General features: G+C 65.3%; 2 protein-coding genes across 5 annotated transcripts; both read left to right on the top strand.

Annotated features, from left to right (window-relative positions):
- Positions 1–748: 748 nt before the first annotated feature.
- TM6SF2 (transmembrane 6 superfamily member 2) lies at positions 749–7,017 on the top strand. 4 transcript variants are annotated; one of them, XM_051830170.2, is made up of 10 exons: positions 749–1,016; positions 2,426–2,529; positions 3,112–3,209; positions 3,293–3,396; positions 3,904–3,986; positions 4,121–4,188; positions 4,356–4,457; positions 4,715–4,807; positions 5,402–5,521; positions 6,567–7,017. In XM_051830170.2, exons 1-10 carry the CDS (start codon positions 922–924, stop codon positions 6,774–6,776), a joined length of 1,077 nt encoding a protein of 358 aa, XP_051686130.2. In that variant the 5' UTR covers positions 749–921; the 3' UTR covers positions 6,777–7,017. The 4 variants fall into 4 exon arrangements, with proteins under 4 accessions (XP_051686130.2, XP_069915170.1, XP_051686131.2 ...); XM_070059069.1 differs by having other exon boundaries at positions 4,064–4,185; XM_051830171.2 differs by having other exon boundaries at positions 750–999; positions 4,064–4,188.
- A 1,208-nt stretch (positions 7,018–8,225) lies between these two features.
- HAPLN4 (hyaluronan and proteoglycan link protein 4) lies at positions 8,226–14,570 on the top strand. Its single transcript, XM_051830172.2, has 5 exons — positions 8,226–8,348; positions 9,033–9,150; positions 9,341–9,703; positions 11,205–11,522; positions 12,099–14,570. Exons 1-5 carry the CDS (start codon positions 8,346–8,348, stop codon positions 12,488–12,490), a joined length of 1,194 nt encoding a protein of 397 aa, XP_051686132.1. The 5' UTR covers positions 8,226–8,345; the 3' UTR covers positions 12,491–14,570.
- The last annotated feature ends 325 nt before the right edge of the window (positions 14,571–14,895 follow it).

Genomic DNA, 14,895 nt, shown 5'->3' with positions numbered 1-14,895 from the left:
GGAGGAGGGAGAGGGCTGGCACCTGCCCCCACGCCCAGACTGTGGGCTCCCCAGGGCCGGGCAGTCGGGTGGGAGCGGAGCGCTCACCTCGCAGTCAGACAGCAACCTGAGAGTGGATGGACGGGGTGACAGATGGCCTCTGCCTGAGTGTGCCCACGCGGCAGCCCCCCCCCCCCCATTCCAGGTCCCTAGGGCCCAGCCTCCTTCCAGCTGCTCCCTCCCCGGAAGCTCCCTCCCCCCACCCACCTGTTCCCAGCTGGAAGCTTCCCCCCACACTGGCTCCATCAAGACCTCATGTGAGGGAGGCGACCCCCACCCCGGGGCTGCTTGCCCCCTCCAGTCAAAGCTTCAGGCCTGGACACCTGTTTAAATCTATGGCCACCACGGGAAAGCGCAAGTCCAGGTGCGCGGAAGGGCGTTTTGAGACCGGGTGAGCGCGCACAGGCCATGCGCTCTTGAGGCTGGGGGATAGGGCTGCCATCTGAGGGAACAAGGAGGGTTAAAAAGGGCCCCCTTCCCGCTGGAGGTGGAGGTGGGGATGCCAGTGTCTTAGAACAAAGTGGCTGGGGGCCACCAGGACGCAGCCCGCGAGAGGAAGCGACCCCAGCCTTGCACGGAGGAGGAAGCTGATGGCCACTGGGGGCTGCGCGGGGCCGCACGAGGGTGCTGATGAGGAGGGGTGGGGGCGGGGCAGCTGTGAGGGGGCGTGGCGGGGAGGGGCCTCGGAGGCTCCCCGGGAACGCGCAGGGCGCTCGCGGCGGCGGCGGCGGTGGCGCGCCCAGGGCGCATCGTGGGGCGACCTTTGCGCGGGGCGGGTTCTTGACAACCGCCCCTCCCACGCCCACACGCGCGGCCGCCGAGGAGCCGAGCGCCCCGGAGGCCTCGCCAGGGCCGACCCGGGGTCCCGGCGCCGCCGCCGCCATGGACCTCCCGCCGCTGGCCGGCAAGATCGCGGCGCTGTCGCTCGGCGCCCTCCCGGTGTCCTACGCGCTCAACCAGGTCTCGGCGCTCTCGCAGTGCGTGCGGGCAGGGGGCAGAGGGGCACAGAGCGGGCGGGCGGGGAGGGCCCCACGGCGCTGGAGGGGGGATGCACAGGCTGCCGGCCTGGGCCCAGCGAGCCCCGCGCCTCTGGCCCCAGCTCCGGCTGGGAATTGGGGGTTGGGGGCTGGGCACGCACCATTCCCCCCTTCACCGGAAGTCCCCTTCCGGCCAGGCGGAGGCTGGGGTAGGGGCGCTCCTGGGATGTTTGGGGGGAGCCTGGGGCTGTGGAGGCGCGCTCACCTCACAGCGCTCACACCGGGGAGGTCTCTAAGGGGGCGTCCCAGGGATGCCCCCAGCAAGGGCTCCAAAGTCATGAGGGGGTCAACGTATTGTCCCAGATAAGGCCGGGCTGCCCAGCTCTCGCCACCCCACTCGCCCTGCTCTCTCGCGCACGCCTGAAACTCCGGCTCAGGGTTGGCTCAGTCCCTAGCTCCAGTGTCCCCTTCGTGCTGTCCCCTATCCTGTGTCCCAACCCCGGGTCCCAGCCTGTGGCTCTAGCTGCCGGGTGGCAGACACACTCACTGCGGTTCATCCCAGGCCACGGGGCAGAGCGAGCCTGGCTCCCTGGGTCCGGGTGCCTGTCTCCAATCCCCTGGGACCCTGGTGGGGGGCGAGCCAGGTTGCCCCTGGCAGCCTCCGTGTGTGCAGCTGTGTGATGGCACCGCCTTGGCTCTGGTCTCACAGCTATGGGTGAGGATGCCAAACTGGGCACAGAGTACGTGCGGACCAGAGTGGAGGTCCTGGGGCGGGGGTGGGGGGTGGAGGTTGTGGGAAGGTGTTGGACAGTATCTTGCTGGGTGACCCCCGATGGGTCTCGTGCGCTCTCTGAGCCTTGGTTTGTCCACCTGTGTTGGGAGATGCCCAGAGACCAGACTTTTACTTTCTTTATCTGGCTATCCAAGTGGCTGACCTGTCTTATCAGGTTGCTGGGGGAAGAGGAGGGCGGGAGTTGGGCTGGAGTTGATGGAAGCATTTGGACTTTAGCCGGGAGAATCTGGGAGCCTCAGATGGTGAGGTCTACAGAGCTGGGCACCAGAGACCCTCCTGTTTATTTATTTGAGAGGTAGAGTTACAGACACAGAGAGAGGTCTTCCATCCGCTGGTTCACTCCCCAAATGGCCTCAGCGGCCGGAGCTAAGCCGATCCGAAGCCAGCAGCCAGGAGCTGCATCCGGGTCTCCCATGCAGGTGCAGGGGCCCAAGAATTTGGGCCATCTTCCACTGCCTTCCCAAGCCATAGACAGGGAGCTGGATCGGAAGAGGAGCAGCCGGGACTCGAACCGGCACCCCTGTGGGAGGCTTCGGCTGCTATGCCACAGCGCCGGCCCCTCCCCAGAGCTTCTTAGAGTCCACCCTCTCCCCTGATTCGAGTTCCTGCCCCACAGCCCCCTGTGGGTAGCGCTGATGAGCGCCCTGATCCTGGGTCTGCTCTTCGTGGCTGTGTACAGCTTGGCCCACGGAGAGATCTCCTACGACCCGCTCTACGCTGGTGAGTCCGCGGGACGCCCTGGGGAAGAGGACTGGGCTAGAGCTTCCACCTTCAGACTGGGTGGGGGGGGGGGCACTGAAGGGCCTCCTCCATCAGATTGGGAGTCCTGGACGAACCCCCGTCAGAGGAAACCACAAGGAGACTGGAACACCCCCCTTTCTCCTGGGGAACCCCCTTCGGACTTGGGGGTCCTGAGAGGAGGGACTGGGTCTCCCTCATCAGACTAGGGGAGACCTGAAAGATCCTGCCTCCGCTCACTTTGGGATCTCCTGAGAGCAGGGATGATACCTCCTGTGAGATTTGGGAGACCCACCCCTTCCAAAGACAGGAACTGTGTTTCCCCCATCAGACCAGGGACTTCTGAGGGCCAGGCTGCGCCTCCTCCATCAGATATGCAGAATGAGGCGGGACCGTGGTCACGGACCTTGTGGGGCAGGGACGGGCACTTGGCTGGAATCTCAAACCTGGCCTGAGCCCGGTTGGCTGCGCTTCGCGGTAGCCACGCCCACACACAGCCGTGGCCACGCCCACACCACGGTCCCCCGCCCACACGTGGCCCGGCCCCGCCCACTCTCCCTATAGTCTTCGCCGTCTTCGCCTTCACCTCCGTGGTGGACCTCATTATCGCGCTCCAGGAAGATGGCTACGTGGTGGGCTTCATGGAGTTCTACACCAAGGAGGTAAGTGGGGCGGGGGCCGGGGTCGCCCCCCTGCCCCTCCGCCTCCCCGGCCGCCTGAGCCCCGCCCCCACCTGCTCTGCCAGGGGGACCCGTACCTGCGCACCGCTCATGGCATCTTCATCTGCTACTGGGACGGCACAGTTCACTACTTCCTCTACCTGGCCATGGCAGGTGCCATCCGCAAAAGGTACGGGCCGGGGGCGGGGCCAGGGAGGCCAGCCGGGGGGCGGGGCCAGGGAGGCCAGCAGGGGGCGGGGCCAGGGAGGCCAACCGGGGGCGGGGCCAGGGAGGCCAGCCGGGGGCGGGGCCAGGGAGGCCAACCGGGGGCGGGGCCAGGGAGGCCAGCGGGGGCGGGGCCAGGGAGGTCAGGGGGCGGGGCCAGGGAGGCCAGCAGGGGCTCTTGGGCTCCTGCGTCTTCCTATGCTGCACTCCCAGGCCACGCTGGAGTGGCAGGTGACCCCTGTAAGGGCTCCAGGAAGGAGGTGCAGGGACTGTGGTCAGGAGTAAGAGGTGGCCCCTGGCCTTGGCTCCTATCCCTCTCTGACTGTTCCCGCTCGCATTCAACTCCCTGTCGCCCCTCCCCGTGCTGGGGAAAGCAAGCAGAGAGGGCTACCCGGAGCTGGGGAGCCCCTGGGGGGAGGGGACCGGGACGGGTACCTGCCGGTCACCCTCAGTCCCCGCCCGCCTCCCCCAGGAAGAGATACCGGAACCTTGGGCTGTACTGGCTGGGCTCCTTTGCCATGAGCATCCTGGTGTTCCTCCCCGGGAACATTCTTGGTAAGGAGTCAGCCCTGGGGCGCCTCGTGCCCGCTCTGCTGGGCCGAGTGAGACCCTCGCCCTCCGTCACCCGGCAGGCAAATACAGCTCAGAGATCAGACCCGCCTTCTTTCTCGCCATCCCCTACATGCTAGTGCCGTGCTGGGCCGGCATGAGGGTCTTCAACCAGCCCCGGGCGCCCACCGGCTGCACCCCCGAGGTGGTGAGCGCCTTGCCCCCCCCCCCGTGCCCGCCTCCCCTTTCTCCCCCTCCCCCGTGCCTAAAGCGCATCTCCAGTGTCCTTGGGCGTTTGGAAAAGAGGGAAGAACGTTTACGGAACGCCTGCCGGATGCCGGGGCTCTCACTCCGGCTCTGTCTCCCGCGGGGCAGGTGCAGACGGAGCAGAGGAAGAACCTCCTGCAGCGCCCGGCTGACCTGGCCCTCGTCACCTACCTCGTCCTGGCTGGGTTTTTCACCTTCTTCCGCGGCCTGGTGCGTCCGGCCCTTCCCCAGCCCGTCCAGTGCGCATGCGCATTCCTTTATCTGTTGCAAAAAGCCTGCCCTGGGGGAGGGGATCCCATGGCCAAGCCCCCACTTCCCTGCAGCCCCAAAGCTGTGCACCCCCAGCCAGAGAGACAGCCGGGAGGGGCTACAGCCAGGAATGTGGGCCCTGCGTGGGGTGGGGGGGCGCACTTCCTACTGGAGAGAGGAGTGAGGCGGGCCGATGGCTCACCTGTGTCTGGTCCCAGGTGGTGCTGGACTGCCCCACGGATGCCTGCTTTGTTTACATCTATCAGTATGAGCCGTACCTGCGGGACCCTGTGGCCTACCCAAAGGTGCAGGTAAGAGGGCGGGTGGGAGGAGAGGGCCGTCTTCCTGCTGTGGGGAGGAGCCCGCTTTGAAGCAGGAGCCAGGATCGCAAGTCAGTCTGCCAGCAGCACAAAGAGAATTTATTGTCCTACAAAAAAAAAAAAAAAAAAAAAAAAAAAAAAGAGAGAGAGAGAGAGAGAGAGACAGGTGTGGCCTTCAGGTATGGCTGGATCCAGGAGTTCCTGGCTGGCTCTGTTGTGTGCCTTGACACCAGTTCCTTGTGTGTGTGTGTTGGGGGGGGGCACAGACCAGGCTCAGGCCTCCATGCACCCCACCCAGCCATCTCAGAGGCACCTGAACCTCAGAGCTTTAAGTACAAGTCTCAGGCAGGCTCTGATTGATCCAGCCCAAATCGCATGTTCATCCTCTCTATCTGCCAATCATATGGCTAGAGGCCCGGGGTGTTCTGATTGGCCAAGCCAGGGTCATATGCAAATTCTGGATGTGGGGGGTGGGATAGGGGCGGGGCAGGGATCCCCAAGGGTAGCAGGAGGACCCTCGCAGCTTGCGGGGGAGGGGGAGTCCCGGGAGAGCCAGCCGCAGGGGGCTGTCCGTCTCCCCTGCAGATGCTGCTCTACATGTTTTACGTCCTCCCCTTCTACGGCCTGGCCGTCTACGCACTCACCTTCCCGGGCTGCTCCTGGCTGCCCGACTGGGCGCTGGTGTTTGCTGGAGCCGTCGGCCAGGTGAGGCGGGGAGCGAGGCGGTGGGTGAATGGGCAGGCACGTAGGGGGGCGGTGCTCTGTGTCTGACGATGCCCCTCGCCCCCAGAAAAAGGCCTTAGCCTCAGGCCCGGCACCCCAGGATCCCTTGGCCTGGGGGAGAGCGAGCCAGACACAGACACCCCCGTCCCGGCCGTGTGCGCTCAGAGCTGGGAAGAAGCGGGGCCAGGGGCTGAGAGCCCAGAGGCTGGGAGCTTCCTGGAAGAGCTGGGTTGTGACGGGCGGGGCTGGGTGCTCCAGGGAGGAAAGTGCATTCTGGGAATGGGAACAGCACAAGGGAAGGCCGGTGCTGCGGGCTTTGCATTCGGGACTTGAGGGCTCGTGCCGAGGGCAGTGGGGAGCCATGGGAGGTGCTGGAGTAGTGGAGGGCCCGGTCAGAGCTGCTGGGGGCCTGTTTGGGGTTTCTTGATGGGACATGATAAGGCCTGGGTGTACGGGGTGGGCGTTTTGGCTTGGTGGTCCAGACGCCACCAGATGCGATGCCTGCATCCGGGGCTGGAGTTGTGGCCTCGTGGGTTCAGCCGCTACTTGCGATCCCACACTGGAACATCGGTTCGAGTCCTGGCTGCTCCACTTCCAATCCAGCTCCCTTCTAGTGCCCCTGAGAAAGCAGCAGACGATGGCCCAAGTGCTTGGGCCCCTGCCAGCCTCGTGGGAAACCCGGATGGAGCTCCTGGCTCCCGGCTTTGGCCTGGGCGAGAGCCCTGGCTGTTGCAGCCATTTGAGGAGTGAACCAGTGGATGGAAGACCCCCCCACACCTCTCTGTCTCTCTCCTCTCCCCTAACTCTGCCTTTCAAGTAAATAATAATAATAAAGGCAGCTACAACCCAGGCCCACCAGGGGGCAGTAGAGACCAGGCGGGCATCCCTGGGCTGGACAGGACAGCAGAACCTAAAGGTGGGGCTGTGCGTGGGCGGCCGGGCGGGGCCTGTGTGTGGAGCACGGAGCCCGGGAGCCCGGGGGCCCGGGGGCAGCAGCGCCGGGACCTCCGTGCCCTCTCGGCCCCAGGCGCAGTTCTCACACATGGGCGCTTCCATGCACCTGCGCACACCTTTCACCTACCGCGTGCCCGAGGACGCCGGCACCTGCTTCTTCGCGTGCAACCTGCTCTACGCGCTCGGCCCCCACCTGCTGGCCTACCGCTGCCTGCGGCGGCCGGCCTTCTTCCTGCACCCGCCGCCCCCTGCGCCCCCGGGCCCTCACAAGAAGCAGCTTTAAGGGGGCGGGCGGGGGCTCCCCGGGACTCTGTCTACACGCCCAGCCGGCCCTGCCCCGCGAGGGCGGCTTGGGTGTTCCAGAGGCCGGAGAGTCGGCCAGCCTGGCTCGGATCGGGAGACCGCCAGCCTGGCTCGGCTGCCACCACGCCCCAGCCCCCGCATGGGGGGCTTCTTCTGCCCTTCCCAGAATTTGCCCGCCACTCCCCCGTGGATCCCTTGAAGTAAAAACCGTTTTTGATGTCCGCAGTGTTGCCGCCTGAGTGTTTCAGGGTACAGGGGTGAGGGCCCCTCTTCTTGGACCCAGTGAGGAACTGGGGGTGGGCGGGGGCAGGACAACAGAAGTCTGCCCCCTGGTGGGTGTGTCCAGCTCCAGCTTCCGGATGGGGCAGCTGAGGCTGTCAATGGGCAAACTGGGGACTGGCGCTGTGGCGTAGCAGGGTTAAGCTTCCGCCTGCAGTGCGGGCATCCCATGTGGGCACCGGTTCGAGTCCCGGCTGCTCCTCTTCCAGTCCAGCTCTCTGCTGTGGCCTGGGAAAGCAGTGGGGGATGGCCCAAGTCCTGGGGCTTCTGCACCTGCGTGGGAAACTCTGGCTCCTGGCTTCCGATTGGCCGGCTATTGTGGCCATCTGGGGACTGAACCAAAGGATGAAAGTCAGTCTCTCTCTCCCCCCCCCCCACCCTGTGCCAAGCATTTGGCACAGTTAAGACACTGCTAACAGCTTGGATGCCCGCATCCCGTATCTGAGTGCTGGATTCGAGTCCTGCATGTGATGACTCAGATCCTTGGGTCCCTGCACCCACGTGGGAGACCTGGACCTGACTTGCAAGCACTTGGAGAGTGGCCCAGTATGGACAGGGGCTCTCTCCACACCTGCTTCTGTCGCCCTCTTTCCCTCTGCCTGTCTAGTAAAGTGAAAGCAAACAAATAAAAGTAAAATACGTAAGGATGGACAAGAGACCATCGGAGAGAAAAGTCCCGACTAAGCACCACTGTATACCACGCTGAGTGCTAACCACATACTCGCCCATACCCCAGGTGGGACAACTGAGGCTACAGGAGGTGGTCGGAGGCAGCACCTCTCCAGGGGCCGCTGAGCTAGGGAGCTGGGGGTCTCCCAGCTTGCTGGCCCCCACCAAACCCACAACCCTGTCTGGCCTGTGTGGTTGGCACGGGTTCATCTGGAGGAAAAACAGGCTGGGGAAGTAGCCGAGGTGGTCGGGGGTGGGATGAAAAACCGTGTCCAGGTTTTTTATTTTTGAAATTGGGTGCAGGGCCGACACAGGGTGTCCCGATGAGAGACTGCAGGTCCCATCGCCTCTCCCCATTTTAAAGATGTACTGAGGCTCAGATGGGCCGGCCAGCAGTGACGACGGAGGCCCAGGGCCCACCCTCCCGCGGCTGCGCGCCGCTCTGCGCGCGTTCCCTTTAACGCCCCCCTCCCCCCACCGGCGCGCCTCCCTCCTCCCCTTGCAGGCAGACTCCGGGATTGCGCTTCCCGCAGGGACCTGCCCAGTCCTTTCTGGGAGTGCGGGGAGCGCAGTCCCGGCGCGTGGGGGCCGCGCGGGCAGGATGGTGAGTGGGGGGTGCGGGCGCGGGTCCCGGGCAGGTGCATCCTTTGGTCTCCCGGATCTGGGATTCTGTCTCTCAATTTCCCGTCCCCTCCGAATTTCTCTCTCTCTCTCGCCTTTCCGTTCGCTCTCACCCTGCGTTCTCTGCCTCTTTTTATGCCGGGGGAGGGGGGGGAGAGGTTCCCCCCACCCCCGTGTCTCCCTTCCCCAAACTCTGCTTCTCTATCCCTTCTTTAACTCCTCTGTCTGTCCCTGTCTGCCTCTCTCTTGCCTCCCCCTCTGCTGCGTCTCTCTCCCTCTCCATCTCTCCCCGTCTGCCTTTCCCTCCTTCCCTGTCCTCGTCCTCTCCGTGTCCCCAGCCCCCCCCCCCCTCCAGCCGCTTGCTGCAGTCTCCTGGCGCACGGATAACCTTGCTGCTGCCGCCGCTGCTCCACTTCTACCCCCCCCCCCCATGCAAGCCCAGGCTGGGCCGGGAAGAGGCCGCGGCAGCGGGCTCCGAGCCACCAGTGGAGAGAGGATGGCGGGGTTAGGCGGGATCCCCCGGGGCAGGACCCAGGGGCGTGAGTTCAGGGCCATGTGCCAGGCTTCTCCGGGAGGGAGCCCTCTGGGCCCCTGGCTTGGGGTGGGGGCCCCGGAGCGCAGGGATGGAGAGCCAGAGAGGCTGGACTGAGCGCGCCCTGTGCCCCAGGTGTGCGCTCGGGCGGCCCTTGGTCCCTGCCTGCTCTGGGCTGCGGCGTGCGGCGTCTTGCTGCTCAGCGCCCAGGCGGGGGCGCAGCGTGGCCGGAAGAAGGTCGTGCACGTGCTGGGTGAGTTGAGCCCCCGGGAGTGGACTTGCCCTTAAAGGAACCTGAACAAAAAGCAGCCTCCCCGGGGGCGGGGTGGGTGGTCACGGTCCACGGTCCCCAGCCCCTCCCCACGGAGCCCTGCCCCTGTCCTCCATCCACGACTTCTCGCGACCTCAGCCCCCCTCTCTGAACCCTCTTTGGTCACCCGCAGAGGGTGAGTCCGGCTCCGTGGTGGTCCAGACGGCGCCCGGGCAGGTGGTGAGCCACCGCGGGGGCACCATCGTCCTGCCCTGCCGCTACCACTACGAGGCTGCCGCCCACGGCCATGACGGCGTCCGCCTCAAGTGGACGAAGGTCGTGGACCCGCTGGCCTTCACGGACGTCTTCGTGGCGCTGGGCCCCCAGCACCGGGCCTTCGGCAGCTACCGTGGGCGGGCCGAGCTGCAGAACGAGGGGCCCGGGGACGCCTCCCTGGTGCTCCGCAATGTCACCCTGCAGGACTACGGGCGCTACGAGTGTGAGGTCACCAACGAGCTGGAGGACGACGCAGGCATGGTCAAGCTGGACCTGGAAGGTGACCCGCCCGTGGGGGAGAGGGGCTTCAAGGGGGCAGAACCCACATCACTCATGCCCAGGGTCGCTGACTGGCTGGGGCTATGGTAGGTTAGGTCGGGGCTGCCACTGGCTTTGAGTGAGTGGACGCCAAGATGGGTTCAGCAAAACCATCCTACAAGGCACAGGACAGCCAATCCCCTGCAGAGAGAATGGACCAGTGCAAAACAGCTGCCCCCTCATCCCTGTTTCCTGAGTGGGCTCTCCTTGGCCAGATTCCCCACCCCCGTAGGGAACAAAAACCTAAACGCCAGACTCTGCCTTCCCGGCTTAGCGACCAATTTCCTCAGAGCAGCAGCGAGAGTCCCAGAGTAGAATCTCATTGGCCCAGCTCGGGTCCCGTGAGCCAATCAGTGTGGCCGGGGAGAGGGGACGCTCTGATTGGCTGACAGTGAAACGGGTTGGTGTGGTTTCCCACAGAGGAATTAAAGACCGGCCGAGAGCTCTGTGGACCTGCATTGGCTGAACTTCCTAGCAGTAGCCAATAATGCCAATTAAGAGGAGCAGGGTGTTTTCTCTGTGGGAGGCATTCAGCTGAAGAGCTCCCTGGAGTGTCTCATTTAATTTCCGCGGATTTCCAGAGACACAGACGGGCAGCTAGCAGGGAGATGGGAGCCCTGCTTGCCCAGGGGTGCTCAGAGCCGGGATGCGGTCCATATCTGTCCAGCTCCAGGTCCTCTCCCAGCCCCTGCCTGCCTCCCTCCTGGGTCAGCTCAGCATACCCGGCTCACCCCCAAGACCTGCCCCTCCAACACAGACTCCCGAAAAGCTTTCTTGTTTGAAAGGCAGAGGCACAGAGAGCGTGTCCATCCAGTGGTTCACTCCCATAATGGCCAGGTCTGGGCCAGGTTGGAGCCAGGAGCTTCCTCCACGTGGCTTCCCCGGGGCCCGAGCACTTGGGCCCTCGTCCGCTGCTTTCCCAGGCGCATTAGCAGGGAGCTGGTTCGGAAGTGGAGCAGCCGGGCCTCGAACCGGCGCCCGTACGGGATGCTGGCGCTGCAGGCGGCCGTTTAACCTGCTGTGCCACAGCACTGTGCTGACCCACCCCCCCAAAAAAAAGGCTTTTGAGCTAAGTGGACTGTGTGTCCACTGAGGGGGGCCAATTCTAGAGAGAACAGAGGTGGGGGAGAAGTGACCGGGTACTACCTCGGACAATGCTTCAGGGATGCCAGTGGACCGGGGGGCTCCGGGCCTGGGGGATGCAGACATTCCCAGCTCCGTGGGCTTAGCACGGGCCCAGCGGGAAGAGCTCGGTGAGGACGGAATGTCAGAGGACGGGACGGAAAAGGGTTTGGCGGCTGGGTTTTGAAGGTTGAATAGGAGTTCAGCAGGTGGAAAAGACCTCCATCCGGCGTGCCAAGGGGACGGGATGGAAGGGAGCCCCGCGAGTGGGCTGAGTGGGCCATGGCCGGGCCGGCGGTGGGCATGCAGTTCCCAGGCTGACCCCCAGCGCTGCCCTACAGGCGTGGTCTTCCCCTACCACCCCCGCGGGGGCCGCTACCAGCTGACGTTCCCGGAGGCGCAGCGGGCGTGCGCCGACCAGGACGGCATCCTGGCGTCCGCAGAGCAGCTGCACGCGGCCTGGCGCGACGGCCTGGACTGGTGCAACGCGGGCTGGCTGCGCGACGGCTCGGTGCAGTACCCGGTGAGCCGGCCGCGGGAGCCCTGCGGCGGCGGGAGCGGCGGCGGGAACGGCGGCGGCGGCGGCGTGCGCAACTACGGCTACCGCCATAACGCCGAGGAGCGCTACGACGCCTTCTGCTTCACGTCCAACCTCCCGGGTGCGTGGCCGCGCCCCAGGCGCGTGGTAACCCCGCAGGTGCGATGGCCACGCCCCAGACGCGAGGCCCCGCCCGAGGCGCTTAGACCACGCCCACAGTGCAAGGCTGGGCCCCAGGCGCATAGGCCCCGCCCCAGGCACGAGGCCCCGCCCACACGCGTGGTAACCCCACAGGTGCGATGGCCCCGCCCCAGCCTCGAGGCCCCACCCACAGGCGCGTCGGCCCCGCCCCAGAACTACAGGGCTAACTTACAGGCGCGTAGGCCCCGCCCCAGGAGCAAGGCCCGGTCCACAGGCGCGTAGGCTCTGCACCCCCCCCCCGCGTAGGCCCCGCCCACAGGCAGTCCTTCTTGCCCCCTGATGTAGGCCGTGTCCCAGGTGTTTAGGGTCCGCCCACAGGCTGTAGGCCCCACCCCCAGAAGGCCTTGGTCCCGCCCCCGACCTTTCGTGTTCTCCAATCCGCGGGGAGGCGCGTGTCCCGGGCTGGGGGCCGGGGTGGGAGTCCCGGGCTGCAGGCGGGGGGGGGGGGTACGGGGTCGCGCACCCCGAGATCCTCACCCTCGCCCTCCCCCTGCAGGGCGCGTGTTCTTCCTGAAGCCGCTGCGGCCCGTGCCCTTTGCGGGAGCCGCGCGCGCGTGCGCGGCGCGCGGCGCGGCCGTGGCCAAGGTCGGGCAGCTGTTCGCCGCGTGGAAGCTGCAGCTGCTGGACCGCTGCACGGCGGGCTGGCTGGCCGACGGCAGCGCGCGCTACCCCATCGTGAACCCGCGCGCGCGCTGCGGCGGCCCTCGGCCTGGCGTGCGCAGCCTCGGCTTCCCCGACGCCTCCCGGCGCCTCTTCGGCGTCTACTGCTACCGCGCGCCGGGCGCACCGGACCCTGCCCCCGGCGGCTGGGGCTGGGGCTGGGCTGGCGGCGGTGGCTGGGCTGGGGGCGCGCGCGACCCCGCCGCCTGGACCCCGCTGCGCGTCTAGCGCCGCAGCCCGAGGACGATTGGGGGCGCCCGGCAGCTGCTCCAGCGTCTGCGGTTCCACGCCCCTCCCCACCCCGTGGCCTCTGGCCGTGACTCCTGGGGTGCCCTGCAGGCTGACCAAGCTTCCTGCAGTTTTGGACACCGACAACGGCCCCTGGGGAATCCCTTGAGAGAGGACGAGTCCCAGCGGACTAAGTCTCCTGGAGTTCCCTGGACCAAAACCCCACCGCTTCTGGACAGTGGATTTCCCACGCCCCTGGACTTTGTCCAGGAGAAGGGCCACGCCCCCGAGGACCCCAGGAGGCCAGCCGACCCCCAGCCTCTTGAAGATTCGGCCACCCCTCTGCAGAGACCCTTTGCAGCCGGAACCGCCCCACCCCTCGCGGTCACCTGGAGGCTGGACCCCCAGGATTATTTGGAGACTGGCCCGGCCCCCTGTGCAGCTCCCTGGAGACTGGAATGCGTCCCTTGAGGTCGCCTGGACATGGAATCCCCCTCCCCATCTCAGCGTTTGCCACGTCCACGAGGAGACCACAGGCTCAGGCACTTACCTCGACCCCGACTCCGGGGGGAAAGAAATGCTGGGCACTCCTCCCCCTTGCTCCCTGAGAGTCCGCTAAGGTTTTCAGGGTAACAGGCCAGGTCCCCGGGTTGCTGTGGCGGGCAGTCCCACCCCCGCAGCCTCGAGGGAGAGCACCCTCTTCTGTCACCACGAGGATGGACTGACCTGTCCCCAGCCGGCCCAGTGACTGGGACCATGCCCTACCTTTGTGGAGGGAGAGCTGACCTGCCCCTTGTCACCAAAGAGACCATGCCCAGGCCCAGGGACCCCTAGGATTCATGTCGCTCGTGTTTTTGGAGTCCAGTACCCCAATTCCCAGTGTCACCAAGGCGACTGTCACCTTGACTCACTGTCCTGGGGATGGTGCCTCCCTCCTCCCATTGTAACCATGGAGACCACGTTTCCCATCTCGCCGGCCCCACCCCCAGATGCTGTCAAGTCCACCTCTGGACCCCCACGGAGACCACCCTTCCCCCAGCTGTCCCCAGGGTGACCCAGCTGTCACCATGGAAACAGATCACCCCTTTCCCCAGGCCCACCCCCCCATCTCCTTGCCAACCACGAGACTGGGACTCCACAGCCGTTGCTATGGTGACCAAACTCTGGTGTCAAGGGTACCAAGAACACCTGTCCCCCTAGGCTTTTCCTGGTCGACAGGGCTCTGCCCCATCAAGCTGTCACCATGGAGACCGTCAGTGTCGTCCCCATGACAACCAACCTTCCAGCTCTCAGGAACTTCTCACCATGGGCCGGGTGCCCTCTCCCTCACGGACTCCGGACTCCGGGAGCCTCCTATTGGGACTGCCTCCTGCACCCCATGGCGGGGGGCCCTGCCTGGGGAGCTCCTGGCTACCCTCAATTTGCACGCTAGCTATACGCCGGACAGCGGCTGCGCATGACACTGCCTCGCCACGCTGCGGCTTGCTTTGTTTGTTTATTTACTTATTTATTTATTTGCAACTCTAGCGTTGAGGAAACTGGGCAATGGCATGCCCTGGCCCTTCTAGCTGTGCAAGCCTTGAACTCTCTGAGACCCCTCTCCCCATTCTCCTTCCTGGACCCCTGCCCACATTTCCCTTCTTAGACCCTGGTGGATGGAATGTTCCTTGAACTTCAGAATCCACCAGATCCTAAGGCATGATGCGTGCCACAAGCTCCGGACCCTCAGCCGCACCACCCCCCTGCCCCCCTCCCCCTGGCTTGAGAGTCAGCTCAGGGGGACTGAGACATGGACAAGGCCGCTCCCTGGCCGCCCATGGGCGACCCCGGTTCTGAGGTTCTGCCTAGTGTAGCCGTGTCCTGGCACTGTCTCTACCGTCACAACCATCTCTTGGGTTTGGGAACCAAAAGGGCTGGGGTTCGAATCGCGCCTCTGGCTCTTGTTCACTGTGTGACCGAGGGACAAAACCCTCGCGAGCCTCTTTCTTCTAATGTATCGGGCTGTTCTGAGATCCCGCCGAGTGCAAGGCATACAGCAGGGGCTCAATAAATCTTCGTTTCTTTTCATGAATGAGAGAAATGACGCGGCCGGTGGGTTGTTACTTCCTGGATGCGCTTTGGTGGGTAACACGTCACCCAGCTGGGGGTGCCTGGTTCTGGTTCAGTTGGGAAGCCCGCCCCAACTCCCTAGTCCCGTCCTCTGGTGCCCCACCCCCAATGGGTCCGCCCCTTCTCAATGCCAACCTGGGGGTGCTGAGAAGCGTGGGAAGTTTCCAGGACACAAAAGAAAACAAAGAAAAGGATAAACAAACCAACAAAAGTGAAGTCTTGGTTTGACTGTAGGAAGCTGCCTGGGTAGCGGCGCCGGGACCCCACCCCGGGGCGTCTGTCCCAAGCCGGGTCTT

Source organism: Oryctolagus cuniculus, chromosome 16, assembly GCF_964237555.1.
Source record: "Oryctolagus cuniculus chromosome 16, mOryCun1.1, whole genome shotgun sequence".
Taxonomy (NCBI): Eukaryota; Metazoa; Chordata; class Mammalia; order Lagomorpha; family Leporidae; genus Oryctolagus; species Oryctolagus cuniculus.
The sequence above is the reverse complement of the archived record's forward strand: the minus strand, read 5'-3'. Positions and strand labels throughout refer to the sequence as shown.

Coding starts and splice junctions, on each gene's coding strand:
- TM6SF2 (XM_051830169.2), top strand. CDS start 922: ATGGACCTCCCGCCGCTGGCCGGCAAGATCGCGGCGCTGTCGCTCGGC. Junction 1,017..2,425: donor CAGGTCTCGGCGCTCTCGCA/GTGCGTGCGGGC, acceptor CCTGCCCCACAG/CCCCCTGTGGGTAGCGCTGA. Junction 2,530..3,111: donor CTACGACCCGCTCTACGCTG/GTGAGTCCGCGG, acceptor CTCTCCCTATAG/TCTTCGCCGTCTTCGCCTTC.
- HAPLN4 (XM_051830172.2), top strand. Junction 9,704..11,204: donor GGTCAAGCTGGACCTGGAAG/GTGACCCGCCCG, acceptor GCTGCCCTACAG/GCGTGGTCTTCCCCTACCAC. Junction 11,523..12,098: donor CTTCACGTCCAACCTCCCGG/GTGCGTGGCCGC, acceptor CTCCCCCTGCAG/GGCGCGTGTTCTTCCTGAAG.